Here is a 23,902-nt window from a genome sequence, read left to right on the forward strand (position 1 = left end):
AAATAGCTGACTTTGATTCTTAATCTACTCTGTAATAGTAAGGAGCAGGGAGTAGTGAGGAGACTCAGTGGAATGAGAGCCTGACCTAGAGATGAGAAATCATGGGTTCAAATCTGGCCTCAGACACTTCCCAGATGTGTCACCCTGGACAAGTCCCTTAACCCACATAAGCCCAGCCCTTACCACTTTTCTGCCTTGGAGCCAATACACAGTATTGATTTTAAGATGGAAGGAAAGGATTTAAAAAAAAAGAGTAAGGGGGAAGATAGGTAGCACCGTTGAGAGAATGCTAAACCAGGAGTTGGGAAGACTCAAATTTCTGAGTTCAAATCTGGCCTCAGACCCTTACTAGCTGCATGACCCTGGGCAAGTCATTGAATATGTTTGCCTCAGTTTCCTCATCTGAAAATGAACTGGAGAAGGGAATGGTGAACTCCAATTTTTTTTTTTTTTGCTAAGAAAATCCCAAATGGGATCATGAGGAATTAGGCACAACTAAAATGACTCAGCAATAAGTACTCTGGAAGCCAGGCTGATAACACCATCCTTCTTTGCCTGTGAAGTATGCTGAGGCAGCTAGTTGGTGCAATAGGATAAGGCAGTGACTTTAGAGACACAAAGAATTGTGTTCAAATTCTGAGACATTTATTATCTCTGTGTTGACCACAGGCAAGGCATTTAATCACTTTCATGTCCTCATCTATAAAATGGGGATAACAGTGCTTGCCATGGAACAAAAGTTATAGCCTCTGGGAGATATAAAGCATATATGATGCTTTGCATACCCTAAAGCTCTATCTAACTGCTAGATATTATTATTATTGTTTTTGTGAGTCTGATGAGACCATGGAAGGGAGAGTTGTTTGAAAACAATAAATGAGCTATCCCCATGCAATGTCACATTCTGCATCCTTTGTTTCCTCCCTGGTGCCTAGTGTAGTGCCTTTCACAGCAGGAGCACTCAAGAGATAGCTCTTGAATTAAAATTTAAATTCCCTAAATTATGAAGTTTCCCCTTCCTTTCTTCCCTGAGGAGCTGTCTTCCTGCTCTGTGGTTCTCATTTTGAAGGATTCTTCGGCATAGACCTCAAACATAATAAAACAAAGGCTATTTTTTGAGGTGGAGTAAGCTATCCATTATTCAGTAACTATCAATTATTCAGTGAAATAGTAAGGAAACCTGGGCATAGGGTATTCACAAACAGAAATAATCAACATAATATAGAAATTAGGTCCTATTTCATATTTGTTACAATTTCTATTGATGGTCCTGGTTTGGCCATATGCCCTCATGAATGCATGTCTAAGAGCATCCATGGTTTCTGCCGTGTAAAATATAAACAGGAAAAAGAGAGAATCTCATTTTTTCTTCCTAAATTTTTCTAAGAAATGTAGCAAATCAAGACAATTGAGTGCATCCTTCATCTTTTTTTTAAACCCTTACCTTCTTTTATTATCTATTCTAAGACAGAAAAGTGACAAGGGCTAGGTAATTGGGAATTTATTGACTTGCCCATGTTTACCCAACTAGGGAATGTCTAAGACCAGATTTGAACCCAGATCCTCCTGACTTTTAGCCTGGTACTCCTATTTACTGTGCCAGCTAGGTGTCCCCCATCCTTAATCTTTGAGCTCAGCATCAAAGGTTGAAATGACCACAACTCCTTATTAGTATAATGGAAAATGGCAATCAACTAGGATTGAGTTTGAGTCGGCTCTTCAATTTACTAGTTGCTTGATTTAGGTCTTAGCTTCTACATTTGTCAAATTAATGTGTTGGACTAGGTGATCTAAGCAATGACTCTCAGGTCTAGAGTTGTATGAGTTTGTAAGTACTTCCTAACTGAAAATTCTGTGATCCTAAAGGCCCCCTGAGGCTATGCTCAGATACAGAATCCTGGAATGGATGGGCCATTACTTTCTCTCCAGAAAACATTTTATACATTCTTCTAAGACTCTATAATAGAAAGAGCTGCTATACTTGAGGTTGAGACTTGACTTCCAATACCATCTCCAACACTCTTGACTATGTACCTTTGGGTACTCTTATCTCTTGGACCATATTTTCTGGCCCCCTCATTTTTTGGTCCAGAAGACAGGTCCAGAAGGCCCCCAGAAATAGGAGCTGTCTCTAATGTAGGGTTTGGGTTAGTCAGAGGAGGCAGTCAGGCAAGTCTCAAGGGTATCTTGGGGAATTCCCTTTGTCTTGTATTTATTATATGGCACTCTTCTGATGTGTCTATTGAATGGATAACAAAAATGTGTCTTGAGCTTATTTTTTTCTTGGGGAATAGTCTCTGGAATGCCACTAGTCTCATCTCTCTGGTACTGTGTGTTTCATGCTGCTGGGAGAATGGAAATACTGTCTCCTGTGGGAATGCCCAGTGACAAAACAAGGGGTCTTTGGGTTCAGCTTAATTCTGCCTACCCCATGCCTCTGACAGGGTCCTTCCTTTTTTCCCTTAGTCAGAAGTATTGGCTTTACCCGACCTGGTTCTCTACCAGTTTACATTTACATTTAAATCAGACATTAACTTAATAGCTTGGTTGAGTTTTACATCCCTAAATGAAATTTGCATCATTCTGGAATAGTCATAATTTGAATTTAGATGCTAATACCTTAGTTATCTGGCACCATCCATGAATTTCAGGATAAGTGGGTTTTCTGGGTAACTAAAATATCACTATTGAATGCCAGACTTTTCATTTTAATCTACTACAGAAATCTTTACAAAGTGAACCATATACATCTTGCCGCTTAAACAGAGCTTGCTAAAAACTCATCCTGCTTGATGATTCAACATTTTCATCAAGAATGGCAATTATTTGGGGGCAGCTGGGTAGCTCAGTGGATTGAGAGCCAGACCTAGAGACAGGAGGTCCTAGGTCAAAATGTGGCCTCAGCCACTTCCTAACTTTGTGATGCTGGGCAAGTCACTTAAGCCCCATTGCCTAGCCCTTACTGTTCTTTTACCTTGGAACCCATACACAGTATTGACTCCAAAACAGAAGGTAAGGGTTTTTAAAAAAATGGCAATTTCTTGGTCTCAGACACATTCTAACCATGTGACCCTGGGCAAGTCACTTAACTCTCATTGCCTATTCCATTGGTTCTGCTTAAGATGGAAAATAAGTTGTTGTTTTTTTAATGGCAATTACTGTGTTCTGCTGAGAACACAAATGAAAACATAGGGAACGTGCCTTTACCCCTTCCCTGCCTGATTCTTGCCACCATTCCTTTTCACATTTCTTTTTTTTTCTCTTGGTCTCCTGTACACTCCTTCCTCATTTCTCGGATTCTGTGTGTATCACATGCCATTCATGAGCATTACCAGCCAGGCAGAACTTTCCTTTTCCTTCTGTTTAAGAAAAGAATCAGTCAAGCAACATGGCATATGATCTTGGACACTCTTACATTTGTGAACTCTTTTCACTGTGGCTCTAAGCTTCTTCCTCCTCACCAGCAGTGTTCCTCAGCCCATTTGCCTCTTCCTCTATACCCCCCACTAACTTTTATGTTTGACATCAGTAAGAGGATCCCAAAGATCTAGCTGATTTGTAGGTAATTGATAAGTATATGCTAGCTTTGAACATAAGTGTACTGAAATACTTTCCTGCATTTATCTCATAAGTTTACTGATTAAAATTTTTATCCTTGTTGCTTTTAGAGTTATAGCCTTACATGAAGCTCTATCTGGCCTTAGGCAAGAAACTGAAATGTTGTTATACACAAAAAAATTGCCTACAGAAGAAAAGAAGTCCCTACTACCCTTCAGTGCCTTAAAACCTGCTAGAGAAGTCTCTGAAGAGATCGTCCTCAGTAAGCAAATGAAGGCAAGTAACTTCATAAGGTATTAGATGGATCACATTGCTGGAATATATCACTTGGAAGTTTGGATAGTAATAAATAATCATTGTGCCTCCCTCCTCCCAAAAAAAAACCACAAGCAATTGCCTTTATCAGAACAGAAACAAATTGTTCTCATCTATCAAAATCATTTTGGTGTCATAGACCCCTCTGGCATTCTAGTGAAGCTTATGACCTCTTTTCAGAATCATATCTTTAAATTCATAAAATAAAATACATATGACCACAAAAGAAAGCAATTATATTGAAATAAAGATATGATTTTTTACCATCTAAATTCAGAAATCTGTCTGTGCACATCCACCCCAAGAACAATGTTTCTAAATAATTTAAGGAGATGCTAAATTTAGAATGTAGAATTTTTCCCCATTCATTTAAGATTATGGGCCCCCTGAAATCTACTGATGGATTCCAAATCATTGGCTATATCCATTGTTTCCTTTTTCACTCTTGGAAGAACCAGCTGAGACATCAACTTTGGGAAAGGTAGTCCATTTCCTTCAAACTTTCTTTTTGAATGTCAATAGCATTTGTGCTTAATTAACTGATAGAATTGAGTCAAATCCAGTAGAGACATTTAGTTTTTACCTTGACCATCATGAGAAGCAGCCAGTACTTGTTGTTTCACCCTTATCCAATATAGGTATCATCATCACCACTTTGCTTTTCTTAAGGGTTTGACCCTGTTCCACTTAATTAATTATGATGAGCTCCTGTCTGCTAGAAATTCTTAGAGTGGGATCTGAGTGTGGTCTTCAGTTTCCTACTCTTGTTCATATTTTTATTTTTTACACATTTTTGTTATGATTTATTCATTCTTGGTTCTTGAGTTAGGTTCTGTTGGTGTTTTAAGACAGACTTTGCTGATGAGATGAGCTAATGCCTTTTGGATTTATTCAACAGCAGCAAGAGGATTCACAGAGGGCAGTCTTATCCTCTTAAAAATACCTCCTGTAACCAACAAAGGTTCCAGGGCACTGTGCTGAGACCTGGCCCTTTAAGCTTCAGAATGTATGCCATTTTCTATACCCCCAATAATTATAGCAGGGCAGATCTAAGGTTTAATTAACAGCACTCTGAGTGATGATAGTAAATGAATACCCTCTCCCCAAAAGCTAGATATTTATTTCATGTCCATTATTTTTGGCAAAAATACAGTTGCTGAAAATGTTCACTTCATATCAGTTCTTGGGAAGAAAATTCCCCTCTTCTAGATTTCACATAAACCCCCTTTACAGGACAGCTAACAATCATAAATCCCACTCACATTAAACTTCAAGATTCAGTATTGATCGCTTGCTTTTCTATAACAGTCTGATGCTTATAAAACATTTTTCTCACAAAAATACAGCATAGTAGGTTAGGTAATACCTCTACTATAAAGATGAGGAAACTGAAATTCAGAGATAGTCTCGGGTTCATAGATTTAGTTAGGAGGGACTTAGAGATCATCAGATCCAATCCTTTCATTTTACTGATAAAGAAAACAAGAGATTAAGTAACTTTCTCAGGGTCGCAAAGCTAATGAGCAGTGAGGTGAGATTTGAACCTTGGCCTTCCCTGTTCCATGTCTTGTGCTCTATGCTCTATTTGAGAGGTGTCAAACATAAAGTGCTTATAACACTCTTGAGTGAGACCCAAACCAGATTAAAATGTAATTTGGAAATATGGAAAAAAATAAATAAAAATACGGTAGAACATAAATAATGTTAATGTGTTCTTCTAAAACAATATGTAGCCCCAAAAGATCCTTATATATATTGCTTTGTTGTTGTTCAGTAGTCATTTCAGTAGTATCTTACTCTTTATGATATTGGGATTTTCTTGGCAAACATACTGGAATGATTTACCATTTACTTCTCCAACTCATTTTACTAATTAGGAAACTGAGGCATACAGGGTTAAGTGACTTACCCAAGGTCACAAGCTAGTAAGTGTCTGAGGCCAGATTTGAACTTATGAAGATGAGTCTTCCTGATTCCAAGCCCAGTGCTCTACTCACTGCATCATCTAGCAGCCCAAAGAAGGGTCTCAAATCATTATAACTGCAGAGATTCCTAGATATGTTGTTTCATGTTTTTTTTTTTCAGTCATGTGTGACTCATTATGATCCCATTTGGGATTTTCCTGGCAGAGATAGATGGTTTGCCATTTCCTTCTCCAGTTCATTTTACAGATAAGGAAATTGAGGTCAACAAGATTATGGGAATTGTCCAGAGTCACATAGCCAGTGAGTATTTGAGGCCAGATTTGAACTAAGGATGATGAGTCTCCCTGATTCACAAATCAGTGCTCTATATACAGTGCCAAGTGGTTGCTGTATTTTATATATCTCTATATATGGCATTTCTATTTGGGTTTGACACCAAATATCAGTTTGGATTTGAACCCAGCTCCAGGTTGATTACACACATAAAAGCTTTCATATATTTTGTTTTGCCCATCAGAATGGGAGTACCTTGAGAGCGGGAATGTTTCTTCTTCTTTATTTGTATTCCTAGCCCTTAGCACCATGCTTTGTACAGAGTAGATGCTTAATAATGCTTCATTCATTCATATTTATTCATATGCTTTCCACCTTTATCCTACAGCCTCTGTCCATTGTGTTTCCTCTATTAATGAATATGCCCTTATTTTAAAAAAAAACATTTTAATTGTTTTGGACTCAGAGGCAAGAGTGTGATGAGTTTGGGGAGGATCATAGTCCAAAATCTTCTATTATGAGCTGTTTCTAAAATCCACTATCAACAACCAACTCCTCATTTCTAGTTTTAAGCCAATTCATCTTCTCAGCTCAAAGAATTAAGAGAGGCAGCACAGCTTAGGGGGAAAGGTACATAGGACCAAGGGTCAAGAAACTTCAGTTTACATCCTTATTCTATCATGGATCAGCTCGGTGACCTCTTTGGGCTTTGCTTTCCACAGCTACAAAATGACACAGAGGTGGAAATGCTTTTCAAGACCCCTTCTTCCTCTGATGAGCTATTCTCTGGTTTTATGTTGGGCGTGGAGGAGGAGAAGAAGAAAATAGCAAATCACTCCATTATCTTTGCCTAGAAAACCCCAATTGGGGGCTCAAAGAGTGAGATACAACTGAGAAACAATAACAAAATTCATTGTTTTGTACAATTGTTTTATCTCTCATTTTGAGAAAGGTTTGGGGCCTTTTTTATATCCTGGACCCCTTTGGCAGTCTGAAAAAGCCAATAGTCCCTTCTTCAGAATACGCTTTTTATACTTAACAATTCCCTTTTGACTACTTCTGAGTAAACATGGTGGCAGTCTAGACAAAAGACTCGTCCTCTCCTCAGCACCCACCCGTATAGACTAACTCAAAAGACCAAAAGAACCAAATTCATAAGAATAAAGGGACTTTACAGTACGGCGTAGCATTGATGGTACACGGGATTTGGGCATTTAATCCACACTATAAGGGGGTGAAAAAGCTCCCATCAAAACTCAAGCTGATCCACCCTCCCCCACCCCACCTACCAAGCCAGAGTCAGAGCCAGCATGGGCCAGAATCAGCAAATAAGCAAGGGGCACCTCTGGGTCCATGGGAGCTGACTAAGACCACCAAAGACCTACCCCTGAGAGCAGCTAGACCTGAAACCCTAGCAGGCTGAAGAGCACAGGCTGTGGGCTCTCACAGGAAGATAGCAGAGAAGGGCAGCAAACAGCAGAAGCTGCGAAGATTTGAGAGCTTGCCTCAGGCAAAATCTTTGCTCCTTAACTCCATACACAGAGAACCTGCCCATCTCACTCAGATTTCTGACTAAAAAGGGAGGGAAAAACCACCACAGTGATGGCAAATAGTGCCAAGGAACAACAACCACCCTCCAAGAAAAACAAGAAGGGATTGACCCTGGAAAATTTTTATGGAAGAAAAACCCAGTCTACAGAGGAAATAGAAGAGGAAATTCAAATAAATGCACCAAAACCTTAAAAAATTGGAAATTGTCCACAAGATCTTGAAGAATTTAAATTGAAGCTTATCAAAAAGATGTAAGCCTTCTGGCAAGAAAAGTGGGAAATAGTTCAAAGAGAAAATAACAGTTTAAAGAACAAGAATTCCCAATTGGAAAAACAGCTGGAAGCCACAAAGAGCAGGATAGATAGACCAAGCTGAAAAGAAAACCCATCTTTAAAATCCAGATTAGGCAATTAGAAGACAATGATCTTGCAAAACAACAAGAATTAATGAAGTAAAGTCAAAAGACTGACAAAATAGAAGAAAACATAAACTATCTCACTGAGAAGATGTCAGATCAGGAAAACAGAGCAAGGAGAGACAATTTGAGAATCATTGGTCTACCTGAAAAGCCAGAAATAAACAGAAATCTTGACATCATACTATAAGAAATCATCCAAGAAAACTGCCCTGATGTTCTTGAACAAGGGGGCAAAATAGGAATTGAAAGAGTTCATAGAACACCCTCTAGACTGAATCCTCAAAAGACAGCTCCCAGGAATGTAGTTGCCAAATTCAAGAACTTTCAAGCTTAGGAGAAAATTCTACAAGAAGCCAAAAAGAGACAATTTGGATACCAAGGAGCACCAATCAGGATCACACAAGACCTGGCAGCTTCCACACCACAAGGCTTGGAATATGATTTTCAGAAAGGCAAGAGAATTGGGTCTTCAACCAAGGATCACCTTTCCAGCAAAACTGACTATATACTTCCAGGGGGGGAGTATAGACATTCTCCAAAATAGAATATTTCCAAATATTTGTAAAGAAGAGATCAGAACTAAGTGGAAAATTTGATATCCAAACACAAAGATCAAGAGAAACATGAAAATAAGAGAGGGAAAAGGGGGAAAATGTTTTTTTTATTCAAACATTCTTCTTTAAGGGCTAGAATAAGATCAAATTATATATATATATATATATATATATATATATATATATATATATATATATATATACGAGGAAAATGTTATTTGTAACTCAAAAATTATATTCACTATTATAGTAATCAGAAGAATCATTCATAGGAAGAGATTAGGGTAATAAGTGCTATAAGATGATATGCAACAAAAAAAAAGCAAAAGGGAGAGGAGGAATTGAAGATGGCTCCAAGAGATATTTGAAGAAATAAAATAAATAGGATAATCTTTATCACACAAAGATACGTATGGGAAGGGGAGGGGGAAATACTCTTATAAGAAGGAGAGGAAGAGAGTGCTAATAGGTAATACTTAAACTTTACTCTCAGTGAAATAAATTCTGAAAGGGAAGAGCATCTAGATCCATTGGGGTCTTGAATTCTATCTTATCCTACAGGGAAAGTGAGAAGGGAAAATTAAGGGGGTAGGGGGAGGGAGTATAAAAAGGGAGGGAAAGAGAGCGGGGAGGGAAATTAACAGACCCTAAAAAAATAAGAAGGGAACAAAAAGGGAGGGACCAGAAAGGGAAGCATATCAAGGGAGGGGATTAGGGGGATTGATTAAAAGCAAACCACTGGTTTAAAAGGATATAGCAAAAGAAGAAGAATAGAACTAGGAGAAGATATCAAAATGCTGGGAAATACACAAGTGACAATCATAACTTTGAATGTGAATGGGATGAACTCGCCCATAAAACAAAAACAAATAGGAGAGTGGATTAGAATCCAAAATCCTACCATATTGTCTACAAGAAACACACCTGAGGCAGGTAGACACTCATACGGTTAGAATTAAAGGTTGGCACAAAACCTATTGGGCCTCAACTGATGGAAAGAAGGCAGGAGTTGCAATCATGATATCTGACAAAGTCAAAGTAAAAATAAATCTGATTAAAAGGGATAGGGAAGGTAAGTACATCCTGATAAAAAGGAGTATAGACAATGAGGAAATATTAGTAATCAACATGTTTGTACCAAATAGTATAGCATCCAAATTTCTAAAGGAGAAACTAGTGGAATTGAAGGAGGAAATAGATAGTAAAACTATACTAGTGGGATACCTGAACCTACCACTATCAGATTTAGATGAATTAAATTAAAAAACAAATAAGAAGGAGGTAAAAGATGTGAAAGAAATCTTAGAAAAATTAGAGTTAATAGATATTTAGAGAAAAATTAATAAGGAAAAAAAGGAATACACCTTCTTTTCAGCAGCACATGGTACATTCACATAGATTGACCATGTACTAGGTCATAAAAACATGGCAAACAAATGCAGAAAAACAGAAATAATAAATGCAACCATTTGAGATCATAACATAATAAAAATAATGATCAGTAAGTTAAAATTAAATTAAATTAAATTAAAAATTAATTGGAAATTAATATGATCCTCCAAAAGCAGTTAGAGAACAAATCATAGAAACAATTAATAATTTCATTGAAGAAAATGACGATGATAAGATGTTCTTTCAAAATCTATGGGTTGCAGTCAAAGCAGTACGCAGGGGAAAATTTATATACTTAAGTTCATATATTCACAATTTAGGGGAAATAGAGGTCAATGAATTGGACATACAAATCAAAAAACTTGAAAGCAAACAAATTAAAAATCCCCAGAATAAACCTAAATTAGAGATCCCAAAAATTAAGGGAGAAATTAATCAAATTGAAAGTGAAAGTGAAAGAACTATTGAACTAATAAATAAGACTAGTAGCTGGTATTTTGAAAAAACAAACAAAATAGACAAATTACTGGTCAATCTAATAAAAAAAAGGAAAGAAGAAAACCAAATTAACAGTATCATAGATGAACAGGGTGTACTCTCCTCCAATGAAGAGGAAATGAAGGCAATCATTAAAAACTATTTTGCCCAATTATATGGCAATAAATATGCCAATCTAGGTGATATGGATGACTATTTACAAAAACATAAATTGCCTAGATTAACAGAAGAAGAAATAGAAATCTTAAATAATCCCATATGAAAAAAAGAAATTGAACAAGCCATCAAAGAACTCCCTAAGAAAAAATCCCCAGGGCCTGATGGATTCACAAGTGAATTCTATCAAACATTCAAAGAACAGCTAATCCCAATACTATACAAATTATTTGACATAATAAGCGAAGAGGGAGTTCCACCAAGTTCCTTTTATGACACAAATATGGTACTGATTCCAAAGCCAGGCAGGTCAAAAACAGAGAAAGAAATCTCTAGACCAATCTCCCTAATGAATGGAATGCTATTGGGCTCAAAGGAATAATGAACTGGAGGGATTCCATGTGAACTGGAATGACCTCTAGGAATTGATGCAGAGTGAGAGGAGCAGAACCAGGAGAACATTGTACACAGAGTCTGATACACAGTGGTACAATTGAATGTAATGGACTTCTCCATTAGTGGCAATGCAGTGATCCTGAATAACTTGGAGGGGTCTGAGAAAGAACACTATCCCCTTTCAGAGGAAAAACTGTGGGAGTAGAAACACCAAAGAAAAACAACTGCTTGAATATATGGGTCGAGGGGGATATGATTGGGGATATAGAACCTAAATGAACATCCTAGTACAAACATCAACAGTATGGAAATAGGTTCTGATCAAGGACACATGTAATACCCAGTGGGATTGTGCCTCAGCTAAGGGAAGGGCAGGGGGAGGGGAGCGAGGAATAGAATATGATTTTTGTAACCAAGGAATAATGTTTGAAATTGACAAAAAAAAATTCAATAGGAAAGGAGCCCACTAAATAGTACTGATGATCCCATAGAAAACCACACATTAACAGTATCTATATTCTGTTGTATTTTCTCTCATTAAATATTTCCAAATTAAAAAAAAACACCCTTTTGCATACTTACAAAAATCCTTTAAAAAAAGAAGTTCATAGAACCTCAGGTTGAGAGCCTCTACTCTAACTTATGCCTTATTTTTAAACATGGGTAAGAGAGTGAAGTAACTTTATATAGTAAGAAGGTTCTTATGGGAGAAAATCCAGAAGCCAGAGAGGAGAAAAATGGTGGAAGGCACTGGGAGAAAAATAATAGAAGTATAAACAGAAGAAAATTTGTCATCTCAGAATAATATTGACCATCTGGATAGAAGAAAGAAAAGGATAAAGACCTCAGAAAATATAATGCTTGATATAATGTCAAAGTACTTCAGTTATCCACAATCTACTAGTGTTCTGACCAAAGGATAACAGCTAACAATTTCTTGATTCACCTTAAGAATCACCTCATCCTTCAAAAGATAGAATAAAATTAAGGGGGGGAAATCTATCCAGAATATAATTATTTCCCTTACTGCCATCTTAGAATCAATATTGTGTAAGGGCTAGGCAATGGGGGTCAAGTGACTTGCCCAAGATCACACAGCTGGGAAGTATCTGAGGCCAGTTTTAAACCCAGAAGAATATAATTTTTTGCTAATGAGAAGGAATAGGTTGCTTGGGAGAACATGATGAGCACTTTGGTTAAAGTGATCATTCAGTCCACATTTATTAAACATCTCCTACATCATGCACTATGCTAAGTGCCGAGTACTACTTCATAATAGTTGTGATAAAGGAGAGGAAAACTGGGCCATCTGACACATACTATGGCATTGGAGAAAAATTTCACAGGCTTCAGAGAAAGGGCAGGTTGGATCATAGGAACTAAAATTCTATAGGAAAAGTCAGTCCAGTAGAGATGGTAAATTCTCAAGTCATAAAAGAAAATGATTTCAAAGTGGAAAAATGCAATATGAATTCACAAAGAACTAACTCCCCAGCCAACGTAAAGTTTTACAAGACATTCAGAAAATGAAAGCAAGGGTAGCTTCTAAAAATGATTATAGAAACTTAGCACAGTAGGAGCAATAGCAACTCTTGCCCTCATGCTTCTATTTCCCTAAAAAGTATTGAAAGTAAAAGGTATCATGGCCAAGTGGATTAAAGACTCAAATTGTTGACATCTCATCCTCGTTGCCTGAGTACAAAACTGCCAATGGAACCAATTGCTCTCTCTGATGCTTGGGTTTGTGGAAAATGGGCAAGTCAGGGAAGGAAACTTAATGAAGCTGAATGAGCAATCTTCATTGCCTTCCCTTTGAGAATACTCTTCTGTTGTAGCTAAGTAAATATCCTTTTGTTAACTGTTGAATGATTATTCCATAATCAAACATGAACTACCAGGGTACTAGATCAGACCCAGCCCAAAATACATGGTATGGTATAGAAATGATGAGATGACAGATGAGGCTGACAAGGAAAGCTTTGGGTTTATGACTTGAGAGGCTCCATTGAAGGATATGGTTATGGGGGAGGAGAAGAATTAGGGAAATATAATGACTATCTTCCAATGTCTTAAGAGAGTTAAATGGGAGAGAGTTTATATGGCAAAAGGAGCAATAGTTAAAATTTTCTTTTTTAAAATACTTTGTTTTCCCCCAATTATGTGTAAAAATTTTAAAAATTCTTTAAATATTTTTTGAGTTCCAGTTCCCTCCCTTTCTTTCCTACCCCTTCCCTAAGACAGTAAGTAATCTGATATAGTCTATACATGTGCCAGTCATGTAAAGCATTTTCAAATTAGTAATTTCGTAGAAGAAAATTTGAACAAAAAAAAAAGAAAGTAAAAGTAGTAGGCTTCTCTTTACATTCAGACTCTGTCAGTTCTTTCTCTGGAGGTGGATGGCATTTTTTAATCAGATTCTTCAGACTTGTCTTGGATCATTGTATTTCTGAGTGTAGCTGTCATTCACAGTTGACCTATTACTGAGTACAATGTTCTCCTGGTTCTGCTTCACTTGATTCTGTATAAGTTCATGTAGGTCTTTTCAGATTTTTCTGAAATCATACTGTTCATCATTTCTTATAGCACAATAGTATACAATCACAATTATATCTCACAACTTGTTCAGCCATGCCCTAGTTGATGGATATCTCCTTTACCTTCAGTTCTTTTCCAAATGATTGGAATTTTCGAAAATCCAAATTTGGAATTGTTGTTTAGAGAAACCTCCTAATAGAGCCCTCCAAAAGTAGAAAGGAAGTAGTGATATTATGAGGTAATGGGCAGTCCCTCACAGGTAATTTTTAAATAGAGGATGGATGATGTCATCTGATTCTTTGTTATTGTTTGGACTAGATGGCCTCTAAGGTCCTTTTCCTCTCTGAAATTCTGTAATTCTACTAATTGCAACTCTGGAGTATAGCAATTTAGGTGTAGTGCTGGGTTTGCCAGTTTAACAACAACAACAATAAAACCATAATCCGCTTTTTAAAAAACCAATATCATGACTAGACCAATTTTCTTTTTGGTATTGGGGTGGGGAGGGCTAAAAACACAGCCATCATCTTCTGGATGAAGGATGGACATTTGTTCACTGGCAAGTTCACAATAAGTAAAAGTTGAATAAATTAAGGTAGTAGTTTTGGTATTTTTCTTTCCTTACCACAATTCTAGCTGGACCTAAAAAGCTTAAGAGTTCTAGGCAGTGGTTGAAAAATGCAGTTGGTTAAGCCTGCCAGGCAGTTGTCATGACAACCATCTCAAGCAGCTAATTAGAAGTTAACTAGGACACTTGGAAGAGATAAGCTCAAATTGCATTGGACAGGATTTCATAGACCCTCTAATCTAGTATCTTTTCTCCCTACCTTGATACCAGTTTTGGGCAGTTGCTTCATTTTTCTAAAAGGCTATGAAATGTGCTCCCCCTCCTCCAACTCCTTTAAGAAAAAATCCAATCCTTAAAGCATCAAATAAGTCCCAAGCTTCAGGAGAGATATAGGAATGCAAGCTGTGTTGGGAAGTCCCCAGAATAGAAATTTCCAATTAATTTGGTCTTTCATACCCTATAAGACTTAGCTCTGAAAAGAGTTTGGTCATTTCCAGGTGATTGAGCGATTTGAGTTAGTTATTCACCAGTTTATTGAACTACCTTGGAGTACAGAGCAGGGTGTTAGGTGCTCAGGCTATTTATAAATGCTAGAGGAAAAAATGGTTTCTGCCCGGTGATGACTGCAGTCTGTTGGGTTAGACACAAGAAAATGATGTAGGAATACTTGCCATCAGCCTTCAATAACATGTAAACTATAGTTCTAAGCAAACATACTCCAGATGCATTATAAGCTGAAGGAATGTAAAGAAAGGTTGCTCTACAACAGGAGACAAATGAAAACTTCAAAGGTAAAATACCAGACTCTCCTCAAATCTCACTTTCTGCAGGAATCCTTTCCAAGTTCCCCAGTGGTGAATATCTTCCCCTTTCAGATTACATTCTTCTATTCTCTATTTACTATGTGCATAGACATTGTCTCAGCCTTTAAGGTTCATTGTGATCTCTCTCCCATCTCTCCCACTGGTCAGTGGTTTTCTCCCCTCCCAGAAATTACTTTCTTTGTATAGTGATTCTCTTAATTCATTTCCTAAAAAAGAAAGGTTACATCTCACCTTCAGGATTCTCGAGGGACACTCTGGGCCTTAGAGAAGTCTTGCTCTAATGTAGAAGTACTCAAAAAAAGAATATTTATTTATGTGAGCTATATACTGTTATTTGTCATATTTGAGAACTCCTAGTGCTATCAGCTCAAGTTTGTAAGTTCCACCTTTTAGTAAACTGCCAGAGATTAATGCCCCAGATCTATTAACCAATCAACTTAAATGAGCAATTATAAAAGGATATTAACTTTAAAGATATGGCAACAACAGAAGCCTAAACATTTCCTCTCAGTGTGTAGAGGCACACTCTCCCACACACCATCTTGGCTTCTGGAGAGAGTGGGCTCAGAGTCAGTTTCAACATAGTATTTATCCCTACTGAATTCCCCTCCAAATGTGTCCTGGCCAATGGATATGGATAAATCTGTATCTCTGCTGTTGCTAGATTGGAGTAGGCAGGTCACAACCATCACACTGTCTGCCATCCAGCAAGTCTCAGCAAGGGCTCAAGTTTCTGGACTTCGGTGGTCTTACCCTCCTGACCTTTTCAAAGCTTGTAAGGTCAGAGTATCTCTAATCTCCTTCACCTACAAGTTGTGACCAACAGACACAAGGAGGCAAAGAACTGAGACCATATTCACAGGATGTACATTGGCATTGGAGGAAGATGGCCCCAAGACCTGATTTTATAGCATTTATTTTGCTATTTTTATATTTATTTATATATATATATATATATATATATATATATATTTACATTTATAGCATTGCCTCTCTTACTGGAGTGCAGCTGGTAACAAAGAGCCTGGTCAGGATCAAGGCCCTGGCTGGCTAATGACTTTGTATGTTCTTCAGCCAATCATAGCTGTCTGCTCATTGCCTAGTCAGTTGACTAAAACCATCCACCAAACATCTGTATTTGCTCCAAATGGGGACAGCTAGGTGCCTCAGTGAATGGAGTACATGGAGTTAGGAAGACTCATTTCCCTGAGTTCAAATCTGGTCTCAGACCCTAGTTGTGTGACTGAGCAAGTCACTTCACCCTGTTTACCTCAGTTTCTTCATCTATAAAATAAACTGGACAAGGAAATGAAAAATTTCCAGTTTCTTTGCCAAGAAAACTCCTAATGGGTCCACAAAGACTGACATGACTGAATAACCACAATGTTCCAAATGGGGGAGCTCTTCTAGAAGGAGACCATTCTAGAACATGCCATTTTGTCTTTCCTAAAGCAGGATCCCCAGCCTCTTCTTCTTCTTCTTTTTTTTTTTTGGTTTCTTACTTATTAGTTTTATTGAACCTGTGAGTTCCTATTCTAGGAAATTCCCTTGTAGGTCAATTCTGTTTTTTAGAAAATTATTTTCTTCATTGGATTTTTCTGCCTCTTTTTCCTCTTGGCCATGTTTAAGCTGTTATTTTCTTTTTGCATTATTTTCATTTCTTTCTCCCATTTTTGTGCCATCTCTCTTATTTGATTTTGAGACCAATTCTCATTTTTCTTTGAAGTTTTGCATGTGGTTGCTTTGCTCTCATTGTTCCTTACTGAATCTGTGTCTGGTTCTTTGTCTCTGTAAAAATTTTCTCTGGTTAGGTGTTTCTTTTGTTGTTTACTCATTTCCTAGCCTTTTTTTGACTATGGGTTGGGAGTTCTGAACATTGCCGATTATGTCTCCTCTGCAGGACTTGCAGGACTCAGCACAGTGAGTTGTTTTGCCCTGGGGCTGGGGGCTTCACTGAAACCTTGAAATTACTTTGTTGCCTCACTAGGCAAGAGCCAGTCTTAGATCCCCAGCCTCTTCTATGGAGGATTTCATTGCTGCTCTGCTCCTCCCTCCATCTCACATTACAAATGTGTTTTCCTTTTACCTTAGGTGTGCATTTGCTGTTTAGGCCCAGGAGAATTGAAGTTTCATTAAAGAAGGTTTATTTTTGATTAGTATCACCAGCACTTAGTACAGGATCTGACACATAGAAGTTTTGTTGAATTGATATGATGTTTAATTGAGCTAACCTCTTGAGATAGACAAAACACACATCCAGAGAAGTGAAGCCACTTATTCAAGATCATACAGCCAGGAAGGAAGAGAATCATGACTGGTCTTTTGACCCCATAGTTTCTGCTGCTTAATATGGGTGCTTTCTAAATATGAGTCTATAGTAGACAACAGAAGCTACATCTCTTTGGGAAAGGATGATCTAGCTCTCTGGGTCTACACAAACCTGGTCTTGGCGTACTTAAGTAGAAGACCAACATGGTTCTTTGTAAACAGAAGGAAACAGTTCATTTAAGGAAAACTAATAAGCTATTATCAGTCCAGATTGGTCAGGGGCCATTTCTTACTAAGGAAACTTCAGATAACTCTGTAACTGGGAGTAATGTGTACCCAGAGAAGAATTTCTCTTGTCTTATGCTATCCCTACTCTCATTTTTCTGCCAGCAAGTTTGAGTATGGTTCTACCACAGCAGAAAACAAGAAACAAACCAATTTCCCAAGCTCCCTTATGGTTTATTTAAGAGATAATATCAGTGGAATAGAAGGTAGACAGAGCCAAAGTGCTGTGTGATAAATGCTGAGCCTGGAAGACATTTATTTCCAGGGTAGAAGACATTCATCATAAACCATCGCTCACTTAGCCCCTTATATGAAATGATCAATGAGTAGATGGTGTGATTTTGCCTGATAGTTGTTGATGAAGTGGTGACAGTTATTCACTGAGGTCGTTATGGAAAATGTGTTTGTTGATTGGTTTAGCCAACTTGTTCTTCCTCAACCAATCCTAAGAGTACAATTAGAAAGACAAATAGACAGGCTTATTGGTTTCTGTTGAGTTGGCTAAAGTAAAGAGGAGGGCCTTTTTTACTGTAGAAGATATCAGGGATGTGGGTATCCTCAGCCTTCATAGCTCATAGCCTCCCTGGGGTGGGTTTCATGGAGGGGAGTTTCAGGAACTGCTGTGGCTCAAAATCACTCATCACCTGGTGGATGATGATCTGGCAATAACCTTGGGACTTAGTGAAGCTGATTCTTGGACAAGGGACATGCAGCCTACCAACAGGCCTGACTTCAAGACTTTTCTAGCTTCATAATACAGGTTTATGCAAGTTTTAACTTTGTTGACATATGCACCCTTGGAGAGTTCAAGGTAACTGACCTCTGGTTCATGTTGAGAAATCCTATTTAAATGTAAAAGGTGTTTGTGTGTGTAGGTGTGTGTGTGTGTGTGTGTGTGTGTGTGTTGGAGGATGGTATATATATATATATATATATATATATATTTATATTATATTTTTATTTATAAATATTTTATATTTATATTTTATTTTATTTTGCCAGAGTTTTTTTTTTAACATGTAAGACAGAGGAATTTGAAAGTCCATCATAGGCAATACAAACAATAATTCTATTGCTTCAAAAACAAGGGAAATCAGACCTCCTTGTTGGTTTCTACTACTTCTACTATTACTAAGGGCCCTTGTAGTACAATGAAAAGAGAACTTGGTTAAAGGTAGGAGATTCTTGGTTCTGGTCTTGTTTCTAAACTTCAATAAGCATGTGCATCTTAAACAAGTCACCAAACTGCTCTGGACTGAAGCTCCATACTCTGCAAAATGAAGAAATGGGACTAGACCAGTATTGGCAACCTCTTAGAAATCATGTGCCCAAACTGCACCCTCAATCCACCTGTGAGTTCCCCACATTACCCTAGATAGGGGAGGAAGGAAGTGCTGGGCAGAGGGGTGGGGTATGTGAAAAATGGCCTTGAGTGCTGTGGAGAGGGGGAACAGAACAGTCCCCTCCAGCATGCAGGAGCATGCGTTCAATGGGTTTGCCAACATGGGACTATACTATCTCAAGTGAGGCCAGCCACTACTGTTGCCTTGAGGGCCAGGGTAGGGTGTCCCAAGTCCCATGGAACTGCCTGTCTAGGAAGTTCACTTACAATGGGGAAGGGGAAGAAGACTCTGTTTGCCATCTATGAAATGAGCTGAAGAAGGAAATGGCAAATGACTCCATTGACCTTGCCAAGAATAATTTAAGTGGAGTCAAGAGAAATCAAACAGGACTGAAATTATTGCATAACAACGAAGTCCAACCCAGAATCCTTTGCTAAGATTCATGGGAGATGGAAGAAAACCATTGATATAAGCCATCAGGAGAATCAGACTGGGGATATCTACCAGTGACCACACTTGGGGACCACATAGTCTTTTTAGTACATATGAGATAGTTATAACAACAGTCCTTCAACTCTGCCATCTATGCTTCTTTGATCATAGATGTTGCAAGGTTCTATGTCAGGATTTGGCAATTTGGGGGAAACCTCTGTAACCCATCTGGCAAGAGGAAAAGAGAACTCCATGAGCATCTGTGTTAGTTGTTCAGGAAAGATTTTATAAAGTCAAGTGGAGAAATGAAGGAAGCCAGAAGGGCAATGTGATGGAAAGAAGTCCATGGGAAGTGCTCTGAAAGTCAAAGATCAGATGAACTTCTATTGAAGCTTGGTCTCCAGGAACTCCTGACAAGGAGCAGATGGCCTGGATGGTACTGTCATACCAGAAATCATTTTAGTGACAGTCACGAGCATGTTATCGGGAATTTTAAAAAATATCATATATTTTATGTTTTTAAAAACATTGTTCTGAGAAAAGTCCACCTAGATTTCACCAGACTCTACCAAAGGAATTCATGACACACAAAAAAAGTTAAGAACTTTACATCTGACTAAATAGAAGAATGTCAGGGCTTGAACCTGGAAGTCTGAGTAGTTATGGAGCATCAGAACCATGGACAGAAACAGGTGGCCTTCATTACTTTTCCAGAGAATGAATGAGTAAAGTATTCATTAATTGCTTTCTGTGTGCCAAGCACTGTGCTAAGCTCTGGGGAAACAAATGGAAAAAAAAAATCAGCCAGTCCTTACTCCCAAGAAGCTCATAGTGTAATGAGAGAGACCATATATGGGCAAAGTATGACAGGTGACACTTGTTGGCTCAAAGATTACTGGGTACTATCTGCTTTTCTAGCCTGCCTTGCCAACATAAGGCTATCTATCCAACATGATTTACTCAGCATCAAATATTTTTCTGTCCTAAAAATGAATTTAATTTTAGTGCATTAACACTTCAATATTATTAATTAAAAAGAATAAATGATTGAGTTATAAGGAATAATTGTGAGAAACACAGTCTTTGTCACCTTTCACTCCCTGTTGGGCTCTCCCTTCTTCTTTTACCCTTCATTGAACCCAAGTCAACTCAGGTGCCAAACTCTTCTCACTGAGTCTGATGTGTGGGCTTTAATTAATTTAAGATCTTTGCATTTTAGAGGGGACAAGGCAAGAACAGAGGAAGTAATAGATCAGTAAGGATCAAGTTTCCTACTCAGTGGCATGTGAAGGAAGGAAATATGGTAGTAATGATAAAGATGATAGTCCTAAAATTATTCCATATTAAAAACTGCTATTCTGCCCTTGACCAAAGGTAGTTTGAAGCATGGGGTTGGGACTGGTAATAGTGTGGAAATGCTAATTACAAAGTACAATAAATTAAAAGTCTATTACTCTGCCTGGGCCTCTCTTTTACATTTAATTATTTGTATACACAAACTCTCCCCTCCATTAGATTCTCTGTTCCTTAGAAAGAGAATCGTTTGTCTTTGTATCTTGTAATGAATGTCCTCATCCTTCATGTATAATAGTCATAAATATAGTCCTAGGAGTAACCTTTAAGGTCATTTAGTCCAACCTCCTTTGTTTTACTTTTGGAGAAACTGAGACCTCGGGTATTAAGTAGCTTGCCTAAGATTACCAAGGTTTTGTTGGTGTCCCACTCTTCATGACCCATGGAGTTTTCTTGGCAAAGATACTGGAATGGTTTGCCATTTCCTTCTCTACTATGTCCCCATTTTACAAATGAGGTACTGAGGCAAATAGGGGTTAAGTGTCTGAGGCCAGATTTTAACTCACATATTCCTGATGCTAGGTCTGGTGCTCCATCTGCTGCTTGGTCACCAAGTCAGTAATCAGGAAAGTAGGAATTTGAACCTATGTCCTCTGATTCCAAATTCAGAAGAATCCAAATCTCTGACTCTAACTCTTCCTACCAGATTTCACTTTCCCTTAATGTTTGTTAAATTAAATGGAAAATATAGAAATGCTTTTTAAAGAAATCTATATGCGATTCATTTTACAGGATTTGTTTTCTTTTCCCTTGTAGACTGTGTTTTATCAGAGTTGCACTGAAATAGCAAGACTGCTTTCGAGAAATGAAGACATACCCCTAATAAGTGAGGTAATGTACCTTGGCATTAAGATCAGACCTTCTAAAAATACCAGCTCTATCTCCAGGCAAATGGCCCTGATGCTAAAATGCATAAAACATCTCTGGTACAGAGTATCAAGAATCTTAACTAATCTTTTTAATTAATGTGACTTGGCAATAAACATAATTCTTGATTCCAGAAATATAGAGGCTCCTGACGCTATGTCATTAATAACAAAAACCATCATAAATCTCACTTTGGACAGATCTAAGACACATGAAAATGGATTGTTATCCAAAGACACACCATTTATACTTCTGAAAGATCGTTTTTATCACTATGCAGTCCATCATGGCTCTTGCCTGTATGTATAGGTTTATCAGTTCTCTTTTCACTTAGAAACTAATCTCAAACTGAATTTCAGGATTCATAAAACTTGACAGCTGGAAAAAAGAGGGGAGAGTAAAAAACAGAATGAAAATAGGAGCTGTGAAAAGAAATGAGATGATTTAGCCATGATGGCAAAATTGAATCTCTGGATTACAGTATAAGTCTAGTGAGGATTGGCATGAGGAATATCATTAGGAAATATATATTTGTAGGAACAAAGGTGTAGAGTGGAAGGGACCTTGTAGTAACTCACTTATTTTAGAGATGGGGAAACTGAGGTCCAGGGAACTTAAGTGATTTGTCCAAAGTCACATATAGGTCCTAGCGCTAGAGCTTGAAGGAACCTCAAAGGCCATTTAGTCCAACCTCTTCATTTTACAGATAAGGAAGCTGAGGTCCAGGGAGTTAACCTGAGTAGCTCAGGATTCCTCAGATAGCATTCCACAGTAGCAGAGCTGGATTTGAATCCAAGCTCTCTGACTTCAGACCCTTTGGTATTTCCTCTATAGCATGTTATCTCTCAAGCTGTTCATGTGGTGAGAGTGAGAGGTTTGAGATGGACAGCCTGAGCCCTGCATTCAGAAGCAAGAAATGTAAAATGCTATAGGAGAAAGCTGAGGACCCATGGGGTGGATCCTTTGTGTATGTACTGTGGAATTAAATTTAAAAAGGAACAAAAAGGATAAAGATGGATTGGTGTAATGTTATTCTGTTGATTATCATGTCTTAAATTCAAAAGAATTTTTATAAGTAAACTTTTATAGTTATTTTATAAATTTTATAGAGTGTTTTTATATTTATCTTTATATGCCAACATAAAGAGAATATATTTATTACTTTTTAAAGTTTTATGAATAATCTTTTGTTTTTATATCATTTATTTACTATATAACCAACTATAGAAGATACTGTCTTCTTCATTTCTAACAAAACGTGCTGTGCTTCATGCCTATAGTCTTTCACTTCTCTCTCTCTGTGTATATATTTTAATATATATATATATCTTAAATGTTAGCTATTTCAGTCATATAGTTATATCCAACTCTTCATGAGGAAACTGAGGTAACTGAGATTCCTCTTCCTGGGTTTAAATCTGGCCTCAGATATTGACTAGCTGTGATTCTGGGCAAGCCACTTAACCCTTGCCTTTAAAAAGAGCCAGAGGAGGAAATGGCAAAGCCAATCCAGTATTTTTGCAAAGAAAACCCCAAATGGGGTCACAAAGAATTTGACATATCTGCAAATTGACTGAACCACATCATCTCTTGGATATATTCTTTTATCTTTTGTGGAAATCTAGCAAGGTCATTTCATAGTGCACTATCACCTTTTGGGAATCACTAATTCAAGAGCAGTTCTGTTTCTCATTATATTGATATAGTTATCAGGACTCATCATTCCCTCAGTGGGGGCAAGACTTCCAGACCCACTGACATAAAAACAAATCCCCAAAACATTTGGATGGGGGAGAAGCAATGTTCTGTAGTCTGAGAAAGATACCCAGATCTTACAAGTTCACATTTTCTGACAATGGTTTTGGTATAGCTTTAAATGAAAAATTATGTTTCATCTTTAAAAATCTTTCCCCCCCCCCCCATCTTTAATGCTCCAGTCTTTAAAGGTATTGATTTGTCCGTCAAGACAGGCATTATTTTCTTTGTATCAATGGTTGGCAACTGTTTTTTTTTTTGTTATTGTTGTTTTTATTGGTCTTCTCACTGTTCTAGCTTTAAAAAGCCTGTGCTTCAGTGGAGGAATCAATGACAATCCTTCCAGCTGCTAGGTCCCTCTGATGGTCTTGTTTTGTTTTCTGAGGATTAATTAGACTATTTTTCAGTAACAGTTTGGAAGTTCCTGGTATTTTATTTTCAACTGTGACCCAACTTTCCTCTCTCCCTACATAGTTGTTGCCTTCCTGAGGAAAGGAAGCTACCTTTGGTTCTTACAGGCTGTCTAGCTATGGAAAGATCATAAGATTGTAGATTAAAACCTCAAAGAGGCCTTAAAGAGCATCTGGTCCAACCCATTCACTTTATATTGGAAGAAACTGAGACTCACAGAGAAAG

General features: G+C 37.7%; 1 protein-coding gene across 6 annotated transcripts in view; it reads left to right on the forward strand.

The window, feature by feature from the left end:
- The window catches only part of CFAP54 (cilia and flagella associated protein 54), a 377,407-nt gene that overhangs the window by 334,741 nt on the left and 18,764 nt on the right, over positions 1–23,902 (forward strand). For all 6 annotated transcript variants that reach the window (XM_007503244.3, XM_016425734.2, XM_016425736.2 and 3 more), the window contains 2 exons: positions 3,669–3,834; positions 21,401–21,475. In XM_007503244.3, the coding sequence (XP_007503306.2) occupies positions 3,669–3,834; positions 21,401–21,475 (241 nt within the window). The remainder of the gene's footprint in view (positions 1–3,668; positions 3,835–21,400; positions 21,476–23,902) is intronic.

This window comes from Monodelphis domestica, chromosome 5, assembly GCF_027887165.1.
Source record: "Monodelphis domestica isolate mMonDom1 chromosome 5, mMonDom1.pri, whole genome shotgun sequence".
In the NCBI taxonomy this organism is placed as follows: Eukaryota; Metazoa; Chordata; class Mammalia; order Didelphimorphia; family Didelphidae; genus Monodelphis; species Monodelphis domestica.